General features: G+C 51.5%; 1 protein-coding gene across 1 annotated transcript; it reads right to left on the reverse strand.

Annotated features, from left to right (window-relative positions):
• Positions 1 to 400: 400 nt before the first annotated feature.
• Positions 401 to 11,229, reverse strand: PIK3IP1 (phosphoinositide-3-kinase interacting protein 1). The gene is made up of 6 exons (XM_007953940.1): positions 11,160 to 11,229; positions 10,182 to 10,298; positions 9,984 to 10,103; positions 8,905 to 9,078; positions 8,725 to 8,803; positions 401 to 611 (listed from the first exon to the last, which is right to left on the reverse strand). Exons 1-6 carry the CDS (start codon positions 11,227 to 11,229, stop codon positions 401 to 403), a joined length of 771 nt encoding a protein of 256 aa, XP_007952131.1.
• Positions 11,230 to 13,635: the final 2,406 nt, after the last annotated feature.

The raw sequence follows: 13,635 nt of genomic DNA on the forward strand, positions 1-13,635 counted from the left end.
AAACGGGAAGGCGGAGACAGAGGCCATCTCAGATTAGAAAGCACAGAGGAGCCTGCGGGACGTGGGGGCGCCTGGCTCCCTGTCCATGCCCGGTGTGGTTCTGGGGGTGCAGGCAATGTTCGGAAGCCCTTGTCAGCCCTCGTCAGCCCTCGTCGGCAGCAGCAGCACCATCCACAGGCAGAATCCTGCTCCAAGGGACGGAGAAGGAGCACTGGCCCGTCCCTCCCCAAGCCTGGCCCGCAGCCCACAGCACCATCCGCTTCCGTCTGCCACTGGGACTCACACGCAAAATTAAGTGGAGGGAGGGTTTTAACCACAACAGAAAGTGGAGATGCTCCCAGCCGTGGGAGGGTGGGCTGTCCTGCACCATTGTCTCACGGGCTCCTGCCCTCATGGGGGCTCAGGCCCCAGGAGTGCCCGCCTGGTCCATGAGGGGGGTGCTGCCGTCCTGAAGGTCGACTGGAGTCTGGCTGGTGTGGACGACGACGACGACGGCCTTCTCATCTATAATCTCACAGGCGGGGTTGGTGAAGGCAGACAGGGGCAGGGAGACACGCTGCATCTCCCTCTCACACGCGTTCTGGTCATGCTGCGCTTTCAAGGCCTTTCCCCTGTGAGGAGAGAGGGCAGTGGTCGGGCCGCGTGCCTCAGACACATCCCCGAGGCCCAGACAGCGGTTAGCGGTCACGGTGTGTCAGGACTTAAACCCAAGTCCAGGTAGCAAGTTTCCAGACTGCTTCAAACTCAACAAGCAGCCCTGACACCTCTGGTCTCTGCTTCCTCATCTGTAAAATGGGGATGAAGCCGTAGGAACTGCTCACAGCTATGCTGAGGCTCCTTCAAGGTAATGTGGGGGAAAAGAGATTTTTAAAGCAAGACAGAGTTTTGCTCCTTCAGCTGAGGGCTTTGAGAGACCCAGACTATGCCAGCTTCATCCCTTACCTACAAAGTTGTTCAGAAAATAGACCTGTTCTAAAGGTGTGAGTGAGCCTAGGCTGGAAACAGGGACCATCCCCAACCCCTTCAAGGGGCAAAAAGGGTTCTAAGGGCTGCTTCCAAACCAAACCAAACTCGCCACCGTTGAGTTGATTCCAACTTATAGTGACCCCCATTGGTTTCTGAGGCAGTAATCTTTAAGGAAGTGCATTGCCCCATCTTCCTTCTGCAGTGGCTGGTGGGTCTGAACCACCAACCTTCTGGTCAGCAGTCAAATGCCTTAGGCTCTGTGCCACCAGAGCACCTTATGGGCTGCTTAGGTCAGTGGAAAACAGTGAGACAATGACTATCCTTAAAACCCCTGATGGTTTGCACGTGCCCTTGGATCCTCAGTGACCAACCAGGCCACAGTATTACCTCATTGCTCACTGTAGTCATGCTGAGTGCTCACTCCATGCTAGTATCATCTCACTCTATATATTTTCTTTACTGCATATATTTTATTTTACTTAATTATTTACTTACTTTTAACATTTCATCCTCAGCTCTCTCACTCGCTCACTGCCATTGAGTCAGTTCTGACTCATAGGGACCCCTATCGGGTTTCCACAGAGCTCTGGTGGCATAGTGCCCAAGGCATTTGACTGCTCACTAGAAGGCTGGCCAGTTCAAACCCACCAGCCACTCCTCGGAAGGAAGATGGGGCAATCTATTTCCGTAGTGATATTGCCTCGGAAACCCAAGGAGGGGTCACTATGAGTTGGGTCCGACTCGACGGTACATAACAACAATGTTGGGTTTCCAAGGCTGTAAATCTTTACAGAAGCAGACTGCCACATCTATCTTCCATGGAGCGGGTGGTGGGTTCAAACCACTAACCTTTTGGTTAGCAGGCAAATGCCTTAACCACTATACCACCAGAATACCTTATCCTCAGCTCCACCATAAGAATTAGGTCTCCTCGCTCATACAAGGAAGTGGCCTGGACAAGTTAAGTTAGTCTTTAGGATATGGTGGGCTCATCCCAAATCTGTTGGGCTCTGGTTGATTTCAGAGTTCTGACCCTATTGGGCCACTTCACATGGAATGGAGGGGCAGGGACTCATCTGGGCTGACATGCAGGGCTCTGCCCACCGAGCCAGGCCACCTCTATGCAGATTAGAGGATCTGGTGCGTGCACAGCACACTACACACCAGAACCAGGGCCCAGGGCCTGGTCAGCAGCTTCCAAAACCAGCAACGGCAAGGCTACACACACGTGGGCTCAGCCCAGGCGGGGCCCACCCCCAAAGGGGCTTTGAAATGGCAGCTGGTGGCTGACTGAGTGCAGCAACACAGGCTTCAGCTCTCCTCAGGGAGGGCAAGAAGGATCCATCCCCAGCCATCACGATGTGAAGTACAGTGATGGAGACTGGAGACTAGAGACAAATGTGGGGGGAAAAGAGAGCTTGAGTGGGTAGCGCTTTCATGAGGGCCTCAGAACTGCCTTAAAATCATCCAGTCCCCTTTACTTGTGTTCCAGAACCCCCTCAGCAAGTGATTAGCTGTGTAACCCTAATGGTGAAACCATTAGGTGAAACCCTCAGCCTCTCCTAGCCTTGGTTTCCTCATCTGTGAAATGAGGGAAATAATCTGCCTCTCAAGTAAGATTGATAAACATGAAAGTGTTTTGCAAACAGTGAGAGTGCTGTAAAATTGTGGGCAGTTATTATGATCTGCCCCAAATATGACTTGACTCACTAAGCAATGTTATCATCATCTGACTTCTCAAGGAAACGCCTACTGCCCAGCTGAGACAAGTATGATTTATATGAGTGACCTCAGCGACCTTCCTTTCTTCATCTGTAAAGCATTTTGACTTTGATCATCTCTAGTCCCTGACAGATTCCGCGCCCAAGAGGGACTCTGACTCCATTTCTCACAAGAGCCAAATTTGTAAACTCATCTCCTTGAGTTACCCTGGATGACTGGAGGGTGACTGAACTTTGCAATGTACAAGCCTGAGGCTCAGCCTCTTCCATCCTTGTTGTCAGCATCTGCGTTGGACACTAATTCCCAGAGCAGAAGAATTCCCAGGCGTGCAGGGGGACAGAGGGGCACTGTCCACGTGAAGAGGGCTGGCTGGACTGTGTGTGCCACACTCCTGGCCTGAGAGTCCCTTTGCCCTGGGGATATGCTCATCGGGTTCAGCTGCTGACACAATAAAACAAAAAGCCAGATTCTTCAAGGTTGCCCATGTAGGAAGAAACTTGGAAGGTCTGGGTTTAATTTTATTAACGAAGTCCCTGACCAGAGGGAGGGAACCCAGAAGTCAATTTACAGACGAAATGGATAATGTGTGCGTCTTTTACTGAGGCCTGAATTTCAAAACTGGAGGGGCAAAGGAAGGGGGAAAGCTGGGAACTTCTTGAGCACCTACTAAGATGCTGGGAACCTACACACCTATCGGATGGCAAGCACTTTCTAGAGACCCCATCGCCTTTTAATTCTCTGCAAGATGATCTGATCCCCATTTTACAGACAAGGAAACAGGTTTTGGAGTCTGACTCCAGAGCCCCTGCTTTCTCAACTACCTTCTTCACCAGACATCTGGCTGTGTCAGGCAAGTTGCTGATAATGGCTGCATCACACCCAAGTGTTTAGGAGAGAAGAACCCATTTGTATTAATGGGGCAGAGCGGGGCTGGAAGAGCAGCCAAAGGGAAGTAGATGTTGGGGCCAGTCGGGAGTATAGTCTCATCCATTGAGAGACCTCCAAACACACCCAGCCCTATGTGCCTCCTGCTAATGGTGCCTGGGAAGCCTGGAGAGGCTGCCAGACCCGCCGAGCTAACCATCAGGCAGCCTGGCTCCTTCTCACCGCCTGTGGGAGGCCGAGGGGGGCCAGCCAGGCTGTTGTCTGGCAGCCAAGAAAGAACAAAAGGCTTATTCACTGACTCAGCTCCTCTCCTAAGTGGGTGGAGTGGTGTTGACTTACAGTTTTTCCTCTGCCTTTTTATCAGAGAATAAGAGCTCCCTCCGGGAGCTCCCACAGACACTACTCTTGGGGCAGGGGTAGGGAGCTGCTCAGTTGCCGACTAGCCGTCTGAACCTCATGGCCTAGACAACCAGGACAAAGACCCCGCCAGACGGAGCCTCTGCAGGCCCCCACCTGCCGCCCTTCCTCCCCTGAGAGGAAGCCTGTGCCTGCCCATCCTTCCCAGGCAGGGGAAAGCGCCATCCATTAGCCACGGCTTCCAGGCCTTTGGCAGAGCTTGAGGTTTGCAGTAATTCTATCCCTAACTGCTCCCAGGCCAGGGCCAGGAGCCAGGCTGGCCAGCAGGACCAGGCACAGATGGTGCTGTGGCCTGCCTCTGACTTCCGCCTTTCAGGGTGACAGAGGTACCGCAGACCTCCTTCAGGCAACATGGGTTTCTTCAAACTATTACGTAACTGTGCTGTCTTCCCAGTCAGAAGCTGTGCTGTGCCACACTGCTGGGCAGGAAAAGTCCGCCCAAGCGGCCACAGTCTGTAAACACCCACTGTATGCCCTAACTACACTGTCTAATTTCATCCTCACAACAAACCTATGTGGTATCTGTCATGATCTTTGTTTAGAGAGGAGAAGGCAGAACAGAGGTTATTTGTTCAAGTAAATGGCAGAGCCAGGATTTGAACCTAGGCCTGCCTGTCCACTACCAGGCAGTATGTCTTTTCAGGATATTAGGGCTGGGAGGATCATGCTATCTAATCTAACCCCTTAGCCCTATTTTACAGGTAAGAAAACTGAGGACCCATGCCCCCCCCCCCAAAAAAAAAGAAAACTGAGACCTAGAGAAGGTAATTGACTTTCGGATGCTAACCAGAAGGTCAGCAGTTCAAACCCACCGGCTGCTTGGCAGAAGGAAGATGGAGCAATTTACTTCTGTAAAGATTTACTGCCTAGAAACCCAATGGGGGTCGCTATGAGTTGGAATCGACAATGGCAGTGAGTTTTCTGGAGTGTCACACCCAGAATTTGTGCCACTCAGGACCCATGTCCTGATTGTTTTAACTTCTAACCCTAGCTTTTTTTTTTTCCCCCAAGTTTCTATTTTTCCTATTTTGTAAGTCAGAGCAAATTTACATGAGGCTATTGGACCTCCACGGACTTTCTGAAGATACTGACTATCCTCAGGCACCGCTTACCAGCTGTGTAACTTGGACATGGTACTGAGCTCCTCCAGGGCTCGGCCGCTCCCTGTCAAATGGTGGAACCGTGCTCCCTCTAGAGTGCTCGAGAAGCTTGTTGTTGTTGTTGTTATGTGCCGTCGAGTCATACCTGACTCATAGCGACCCCTCCTTGGGTTTCCAAGGCAGTATCACTACGGAAGTAAGATTGCCCAACCTTCCTTCCGAGGAGTGGCTTAGGCAAGATCATCTGGGTAAAGCACCCACTAGGGCAGAACTAGTAGGAAACACATGATTAATGTCATGGGGACTGTGCTTGTTATCTAGTAATAGTAACGACCCTCCTGTTCACACTTAGCCCTCAGACCACCTTGGGCAGGTGGGTGCGGGGAGGGCATGGGTATATATGAAAGGGGGTGTATCCCCATCTAATGGACAAGAAACCAAGGTTCGGAGGAGTGATGAAACTTGCTACTCTGCTTATAGCTCTTCTTTCTAAGACACTGTTTTCTGATTTGGGGAAGAGTTGAAACCTGTGTCACACGTGGAGCTGAGAGCCGGTCTGCAGCCCGTTGTGGTTTCCTGTTGTACACTGTGTTCTCAGAACACATCTCTTGAAGAAAGGGGTGATTGGTGGTGAATGACGGGGAGTCAGGTGACTGGGTACCTTGCCCTGAGTTTATAGGAAAGCAACTTCTAAGCCTCAGGGCAGTCCCATGACTGCCTTAAAGACCAAATTAGAAGAAAACAGTTTGGCTCCTTCATTGGACATCAGAACCAAGCTCGGAATTAAGAACAGCTAGTCAGTTCCAAGCACTTGGAGGCCTGGAAACTATATAAGATTGGAGGAGAGCCAAATGCTGTCCAGTGGCTAAGGAAGGAAACATGTGAAGGGCTAAACTCAGCCACAAGGTTTGGGTCTGACTACAAACTGTAAGGCCAGGGCCACCATGTCATTTCCTCTAAGTCTCTCAAACGCAATACAAGCAATGCGCACTGCCGTCGAGTCAGATCCCACTCATAGCGACCCCTCCTTGGGTTTCCGAGGCAGTATCACTGCGGGAAGTAGACTGCCCAACCTTCCTCTCGAGGAGTGGCTGGTGGGTTTGAACTGCCAGCCTTCTAGTTAGCAGTCAAATCCCACCAGAGCTCCTAAAAACCAAACCCACTGCCATCAAGTCGATTCCGAGTCATAGCGAACCCCCAATGAAGTAGATTGCCCAGTCTTCCTTCTGTGGAGTGGTTTGAACCACCAGCCTTCTGGTTAGAAGTCAAATGCCTTATGCACTGCAGCACCAGAGCTCCTTGTAAAACAGTAAAGGAAAGGAAATAGCAGATATGTCTGAACCTGTCATGTCAACCATCCCACTGAGGCAACCACCCCGGACCGCAAGGCAAAAGACCCTCTCAGGCTCATCGCATCCCCTCTGTGGACCTCTGCTTTCTGAATGAGAAAATCAAAGGACTGGGGCTCAGAAAGCAGCCGTCCAGCACCCACCACATACAGGAAAAACAGCTACCATTTACAAGGTGCCACACATAAGCCATCACGTGCCTTCACCCCACGGTAGTACTCTGGAGTAGGAAAGAGAAATAAGTTGGCCAAAGTCAAGCCAGTGAGTAAGTGGCAGGGCTAGGAAATGGACGCCACCAAACGCTAGGGTGTGACCTTGGGCAAGGTACACATCCTGTCACCTCAGTTTTCTCATCTGTAAACTTGGGATAATAACTGCATTTCTCTCAATGTGTGATTGTGGGAACCGAGTTAAAGCATGTAAAGAACTTGAAGCAAAATCCAGCACGTGATAAATAAGAATGATTACTATCATTACCCAATACTGCCCTTTTTTATCAGTAAAATAAAGAGGTTGACTACGTCACCTCCAATGGCCCATCAGGCTCTGACACTCCAGGTCTGTATGATGATGCTGGGTGACACATGGGAGCAACGGGCTCAGATGTGGGCCTCGATACTGGGAACTGCAGGCTACCATGCCACTTTCCCTCAAGGAAGCCTTCTCTGACCATACGAGAGAAATAGCACAAACCCACAGGGCTGGAAGTCAAACCCTTGATCTTTCCCAGAAATGGTATGGTGGTTATGTTTTTGTGTCAACTCAGCGGGGCCTGGTTGAGTGGCTGGGCAGCTGGTGGTAGTTATTCCCCATGATGAGACTGGCAATCAACTCCATGGTGGGATGTGGTCTGCTTCCTGTATATAAAGAGAAGCTTTGGGAATGGTCTCTAGCCTATGGCACACTTGGACCCTGCATGTAGCCGTGTCATTGTGCAGCAGCCTGCCATGCTCTGCCGACCTTGGGACTTACAATGGGCTTAAATTAATGGCCTGCCGTGTGGTTTGGTAACATCGGGGCTGTGTCTTTTTATTTGTCAACCTTGGAGTTTGTCAGCCTCAGCAGCCAGCAGCTGTCTGAGTGAAGAAAGGCCTCTAGCTCCAGTGGGCCGGGAGCAGGAGGCAGAGCTGAAGCCCAAGGCTGAGGGGATTTCACCCAGGCCCTAGAGCTTGGTGCTTTGAACTTGGACTTAAAGCCTCCAAACTATAAAAGAATAAACTCCTGTTTGTTAAGGCCATCCCGTCTGTGGTATATTTCTTGTCAGAGTAGCACTAGGGAACCAGAACAAATGGCAAATGATTTTCCAGAGTCATCCAGTGCTATACAAATGAATGCCACTCCGCTTTGTCATTGTGCACATGTCACTTTGAGACGCTGGGGAGCCTTTTCTACACAGTATCTCAGGGACTTTTCAAAATAGCATTCTTCCTCTTGCTGTTGCAGCCACAGGTCAGATCGCTGAGTTTTCCTAGGTTGCCTCTTGGGCTTTCTCATACATGATGATGGCTGGCGAAATGACTCTGGCTGTCTGTTCTCCAACTCACTTTTTCCTCCTCTCCTAGAGGAAATCCCACTGCCTGTGGTTCAGGAGCTCTGGTGGCACAGTGCCTAAGGCCTCTGACTACTAACCAGAAGGTTGGCAGTTCAAACTCACCAGCTACTCCACAGAAGGAAGACTGGGCAGTCTACTTCCCTGAGGGGTTGCTAAGAGTTGGAATCGACTGGATGGCAGTGGGTTTGGTTTTTGCTTTGTCGTTCAGGAAATTCATGCCTCAACTGCAGAAAGGGTGGCTGGGGACCTTTTTAAGCAGCAGAGTTTTATAACTCACTGGAAGACTTCAGTCTCCTGGTAGCTGCAATGAGTGCCCAGCCCGATTTCTGCAGAGCCACCCACTTCCATGCCAGGAACCTAGATTAGACAGTGGGGAAACTGGTATCAAAAGAATTAGGTTTGAACCAGATTTTGCAACTCCTAGGCATTGTGACCTTAGGTTAGTCACTTCATTTCTCTTACAACAGATTCCTCATCCATAATGGGGGGAAATTGGAGGAAACCAGAACTCCTACTTCATAAGGCTTTGCGTGAGGAGTAAAGGCACCAAAGGAACGTGTTTGTCCAAGCACCTGGTGAAAACCAGAACCAACTCTCTACATCCTGAGCTGGTTTTATGCTTTCAACACCTCACTTCCTCTTTATGTAAGAATCCCTCAGAGAAGCCTGATTTAACTTTGTCAACCTTCCCCCTCCCCTCCTCTCAAGAGAACTCACAAGGGAAGCTACTGACCTCTTATAAGTGTAGCCCAAGATGATGCCAACTCCAATGGCGATGATGATCACCATCATGGTGATGCCCAGCACATAGCCTGCCAAGAAGAAGACATAAATCCCATCAGCCACGCTCTGGACAACCAGCAAATGACATCTCTTTATGGATCCAACAAGGATAGGGCTGGGGCAGTCATACCCAGGGTCCCTAGGTCCTTCTTCTCCTTGGAGTTCATTCGCACCCGCTGGCTGATCCCAATCACAGGTTGCACCGCTGCCGCCTCACTCCGGGCAGGTAGGGCATTGGCAGGAGGGAATACCTGTGCCTCCTCCGAGTCAGTTACCAGGGCTGGTGGAGCCGGGGAAGGCGGCTCTGGAGGGGAGATGGGAAATAGTGCTCATCAGAGACCATCCTGAGTGAACTCCTCAGCTGACCCTGGTCTGAGTGTTAGGGAATGTTGGGGGGGTCCGCCTTAGAATGGCCCCCCCCCCCCCCCCCGACACACACACACACACACACACACACAGAAATCAAAACCACCGCAAGCCAGGCCTAAGGGTGCACCAACGTTGACATAAGGCAAATATGAGCCGAAGTTTTAAAGAAAGGCCTCTCTTCTGCCTCCCACGTTTTTTTCTGTTCAAGTCCTTGCTACCCTTCAAGCTCAGGCCAGTGCCAACTTCACCAGAGGGTCCCCTCCACACCAAAAACCCTCTCATGACATCTTTCGTTCACTGAGCCCAGGCTTTGTGCCAAACCCGGTGTTATTTCCCTTAATTCTGGAGAAAAACAAGTCTGCTCGGTGGAGTCTTTCGAATTTGGATTCAAATATGGGCCCTGCCTTTAGGAAGTCACTGAACTTTGAGTCTCAGATCCCCTAAACAGCTTCCCACGGGTAAGGGTGGGATGAGTTGAGTGCCTGGCACACAGCGCACGCTCCATACTCAGTAAAAGACTAAGGGGTTGCTAAGGGCTATCGGCCTCGGGCTCGGTCCGGGGGTCGGCCCTAGGCGGCGCCTGGGGGGGCGGGGAGCGCGCGGTCACGGGCGGAGCCCCACCTCCTCCGGTTGTTTACAAGGTGCTCGGGGAGGATGAGCTCACCCCCAGAGGAGGCGGCGGCCAATGGGCTTTCTGGCGCTCGGCCTGGAGACAACCCTGGCCAATCGGTGGGCGCGGGGGCGGGGCGCGGCTGGCCGGCAACGCGCGGCCGCACGTGCGCGGCGGATGTAATGGCCGCTCCCAGTCAAGCCCGGCCCTAGGGTCCGCGACCCGGGTACCTGGGCAGCGTAGGTCCTCGCACAGTCGCTTATATGGGGCGCCAGCCTCGCCTCTGACGTAGCACCAGGGCCCGCGCGGGTCCTGGTCCGGGTTTCGGCAATAGCTGTGATTGCCGGCGCCTAGGAAGGTAGAGAAAGCGCCGTGGTCGGAGCCCCGGCTGCGCCGCCTCCCACCCACCGCCTAGGGCGGACACTTACCCGCCTGGGGGGCCGACGCCAAGCCACTGTGTGCGTCCAGCCAGTTGAGGCAGCGGAGGCCCGGCGCGGGTGAGGGCTGGTCCGCCCGGTACAGGTGGCCGTTGTCCCCGAAGCAGCCTGTGAGGAAGAGGAGCCCCGGGCAGGGTCAGGCCGGGTCTCCCTCTCCTCGCGCGGAGACCCCCCGGCCTCTCAGCGCTGTTGTGAGGCCCGGACGAGCCAGAGCCAACGCGGAGCCCCTAGCTGGTGCCTAGCCCCCGTCAGCGCTCACAGAATGCTCGCTGTTCTGTGGTGGTGTTTTTGTCAGCCCGCAAAGCGCTGCAGAAACGCAAGGGGGGGTTGTTACTCTGAACTTGTGGCCACTTTAAGGGAGGCCGGGGTCTGGGCTGGAGACCCTTTGTGGAGATGGTGGGCGGCCAGACCTGAAATTCCTCCTTGTGTTACGGTGTCCGTGTTACATAAACTCGGCTGTGCCCTCCTCCGCGGTACGGCCACAGCTGCCAGGTTTCACAGGCAGCGCTCGCTCCCGGGAGAATTCCACAAAGTCCGGGAGTCAGTCAGGCGAAAGGGCCCAGAGCATCACCGGAGAGAACCTGTCTCGCCGCAGCCAGGCGCTGACTCCAAACCCCCACTCCGCTCAGCCTGAGCGCCCCAGGAGGAGTCTGGACTCGTTCACGCTATGAAAAAGCCCCAGAAAAAAACGGCGCTGGGAGTGTGGGGGGTGAACCCCTAAACGCCATCAACTTAGGAGCCCCAGGCAAAAAAAGGGAGAGAAAAAGTGGCTTCTTGTCTTTGTTCTTAATAGCTGCCAGCCTCTGCAAGGAAGAGGAAAGGGAATAAAAGGTTTCCTGGGACAAGACAAACTAGCTGAAAGCTTCGTTTTCTGCCATCTTCCTGTCTACCGTGGCCACGGTGGGAAGTGGGCGCTTTCCTCGTTCTGCTTGGTTAAGTTGCTGCAGGAATGAAAGCTTGTTATCTTACCTCCGGCTCCACAGACTTCTGCTAGGAGCATGTTACTGACAAGGACCGTCTGCACCCAGGCCAGGAGCATCCTCGCCTCGGCCGTCCAGCAGGTGGATCAACAACCTGTGTCCCAAGGGCGGGCAGTCGGGGTCTCCTTGGCGGTGGCGCTGCCTCCCGCCCCAGCCTTGCAGGCGGACCAGCCCTTGTTCTGCGCTTCTGGTAAACAGCCTCTCTTTAGAACTGGGAGCTTCCCAAGCTCGCTCGCTGCAGCGGCGCGAGGTATTTTCGGTGAAAAGGCGCCCCCTGGGTCCTAAGCTCCTGTGTCTGCAAGGTCGCTGACCCTGGGCCCAGAGAGGAAGCCAGCCAAGGGGAGAGAGGCGAGATGGGCAGGCTGAGCGGTGGACCAGTTTGAGACTTGCGCGACTGCATCTTCAGGGTTTGTCATCTTTTCTGTCCTGTCTGTGTGAGTACAGAAAGCAGTATTCTGTAAAGAGGCATCATGGGGGCAAATGCAATTTGGGGATGAGATGCTAGCTGCACAGCCAGTAGTTCAGGGTGATGGAAGGCGGAAGAAGCTCTTCATACGCATCCTTAGGGGTGAAAAAGGGGTAGGTACCATTATGGTTTATAAGGAGCTCTGGTGGTATAGTGGGTAAGGCATTTGGCTGCTAACCAGAAGGTTAGCAGTTCAAACCCACCAGCTGTTCCAAGGGAGAAAGATGAGGCAATCTACTTCCATAAAGATTTACAGCCTTGGAAGCCCATTGGGGGTCGCTATGAGCAGAATCGAGTGGATGGTAGTGGGGTTTGATTTGATTTATGGTTTATACATGTTTAAGAACACAGATGTGGGTTCTTTTGTTTTTTAACAGTGTAACTTTGCCAGGGTCAGATCAGTCACATTCTTTTCATTGGGAGTTGGGGTTTGGGGTGTCATGGCATACATTTTAGGAATAAAGAAAAAAAACTCTTTCCTTGAAAGCATGTGTAATGCAACCATTGGGAAATTGACTCAGCTCTAGAGCCATAGTCTTCTTTCTCCCAGTGCTGAATTTATATAGAGGAAATGAAGTAGAATGTTTGCTTCCTCCCCTTCCCTCTCCCCATCCATTTGCAGGGGTTTATATCTATCATTAAACCTCACCACATCCACATGGACTTAAGCCTTTTGAAGTCAGGCAGAAGGGCCCTCTTCCTGAGTGGGTGACAGTTCAAGTTCCCAGGCAGCCTCAGTAAACTGAGCGAAAGAGAGCAGAGTGATTCGCCAGGACTACCTTGTGACTCAGGCAAATCCCAAAATAGAAATGGAGACTCAGTTTCAATCTGTGGACTTCACATTTTGCCGACAGGAATTTGGAGAGAAGGAAAAAATCCCGAGTCAAGAAACCTCAAAAGCTTTCTCCAGGAAGAAAGCAAACCAACTAATAACCTGAAGTGAATTTGAACTTGCAGCAATTGGATTTCAGACATGGAAGGCACAGAGAGAGGAATTTCGTTTATCTTTAAAATCATTTTTGGACAGTATTTTGATTCCTTCACCCCATTTAGTAAGATGTGTTGCTTTGTTTTTGCAGCCACTCTCCTTTTTCCCCCACCAAACTTCTGATCCTCTGACTCCTGAGTTGGTTGATACTGGAAATTATACTGTGGAGTCTGTAAATTGACACGCGTGCTTGTGCACACGCACGCACACACACACATACACACACAAATAGACCAAAACTTAAAACTGAACAATTTTAACATAATATTCACTCTTCTAACACTTTAATTTTACAAAGAACTTTGAGAACTTCCTACATGCCAGGTACAGTTCCAGGAACTGGGAATGTGCCTGTGAACAGAATATTCAAAACCTCTGCCTTCATAGAGCTTAGATGTTACTAGTGAGAAACATGATAAATACATAAAATGTCAGGGGCTCTTAAATGGGCAAAAAAGTGAAACAGGATAAGGGAGAAAGAGTAGCTGGGTGGTATTTCACTTGCTGCAGTGCCTAAGGCATTTGACTGCTAATCAGAAGGTTGATAGTTCAAATCCACCAGCCACTCCGCAGAAGGAAGACTCGGCCTGGACAATTTACTTCCGTAAAGATTTACTGCCTCGGAAACCCAGTTAGGGTCGCTGTGAGTCAGAGTTGACTCAATGGCAGTGGGTTTTGGTTTTTTAAAGGAAGCTTATGCTATTTTCTGGAAGCCAGTAGGGTATTTCTGTGGGCAAAAAGCTGAAGGGAAAAGGCTGGACAATTTTCCTTCTTAGGTGTGGTTGAGTTGGTTCAGACTTACAGAGACCCTGTGTACACCAGATTGAAGTTGTCAAAGACTTCCCATTGCTTGGTTCTACAATCGATGCCAGTGGAAGCAGCAGTCAGGACATTAGACGACATGTAACACTGGGCAAATTGGCTGCAAGGGACCTCTTTCAAGTGCTGAAGAGCAAGGATGTCTCCTTGAGGACTAAGGTGTGCCTGACACAAGCCATGATATTTTCAGTC

This window comes from Orycteropus afer, unplaced genomic scaffold, assembly GCF_000298275.1.
Source record: "Orycteropus afer afer isolate SDZICR_OR568_19922 unplaced genomic scaffold, OryAfe1.0 scaffold00420, whole genome shotgun sequence".
Classification (NCBI taxonomy): Eukaryota; Metazoa; Chordata; class Mammalia; order Tubulidentata; family Orycteropodidae; genus Orycteropus; species Orycteropus afer.

Excerpts from the sequence above, each read along its gene's own strand:
- PIK3IP1 (XM_007953940.1), bottom strand. The coding sequence starts at position 11,229 with ATGCTCCTGGCCTGGGTGCAGACGGTCCTTGTCAGTAACATGCTCCTA. Across the intron at positions 10,299-11,159 it reads AGAAGTCTGTGGAGCCGGAG|GCTGCTTCGGGGACAACGGC; the intron begins GTAAGATAACAA and ends TCTTCCTCACAG. Across the intron at positions 612-8,724 it reads TTGGGCTACACTTATAAGAG|GGGAAAGGCCTTGAAAGCGC; the intron begins GTCAGTAGCTTC and ends CTCTCCTCACAG.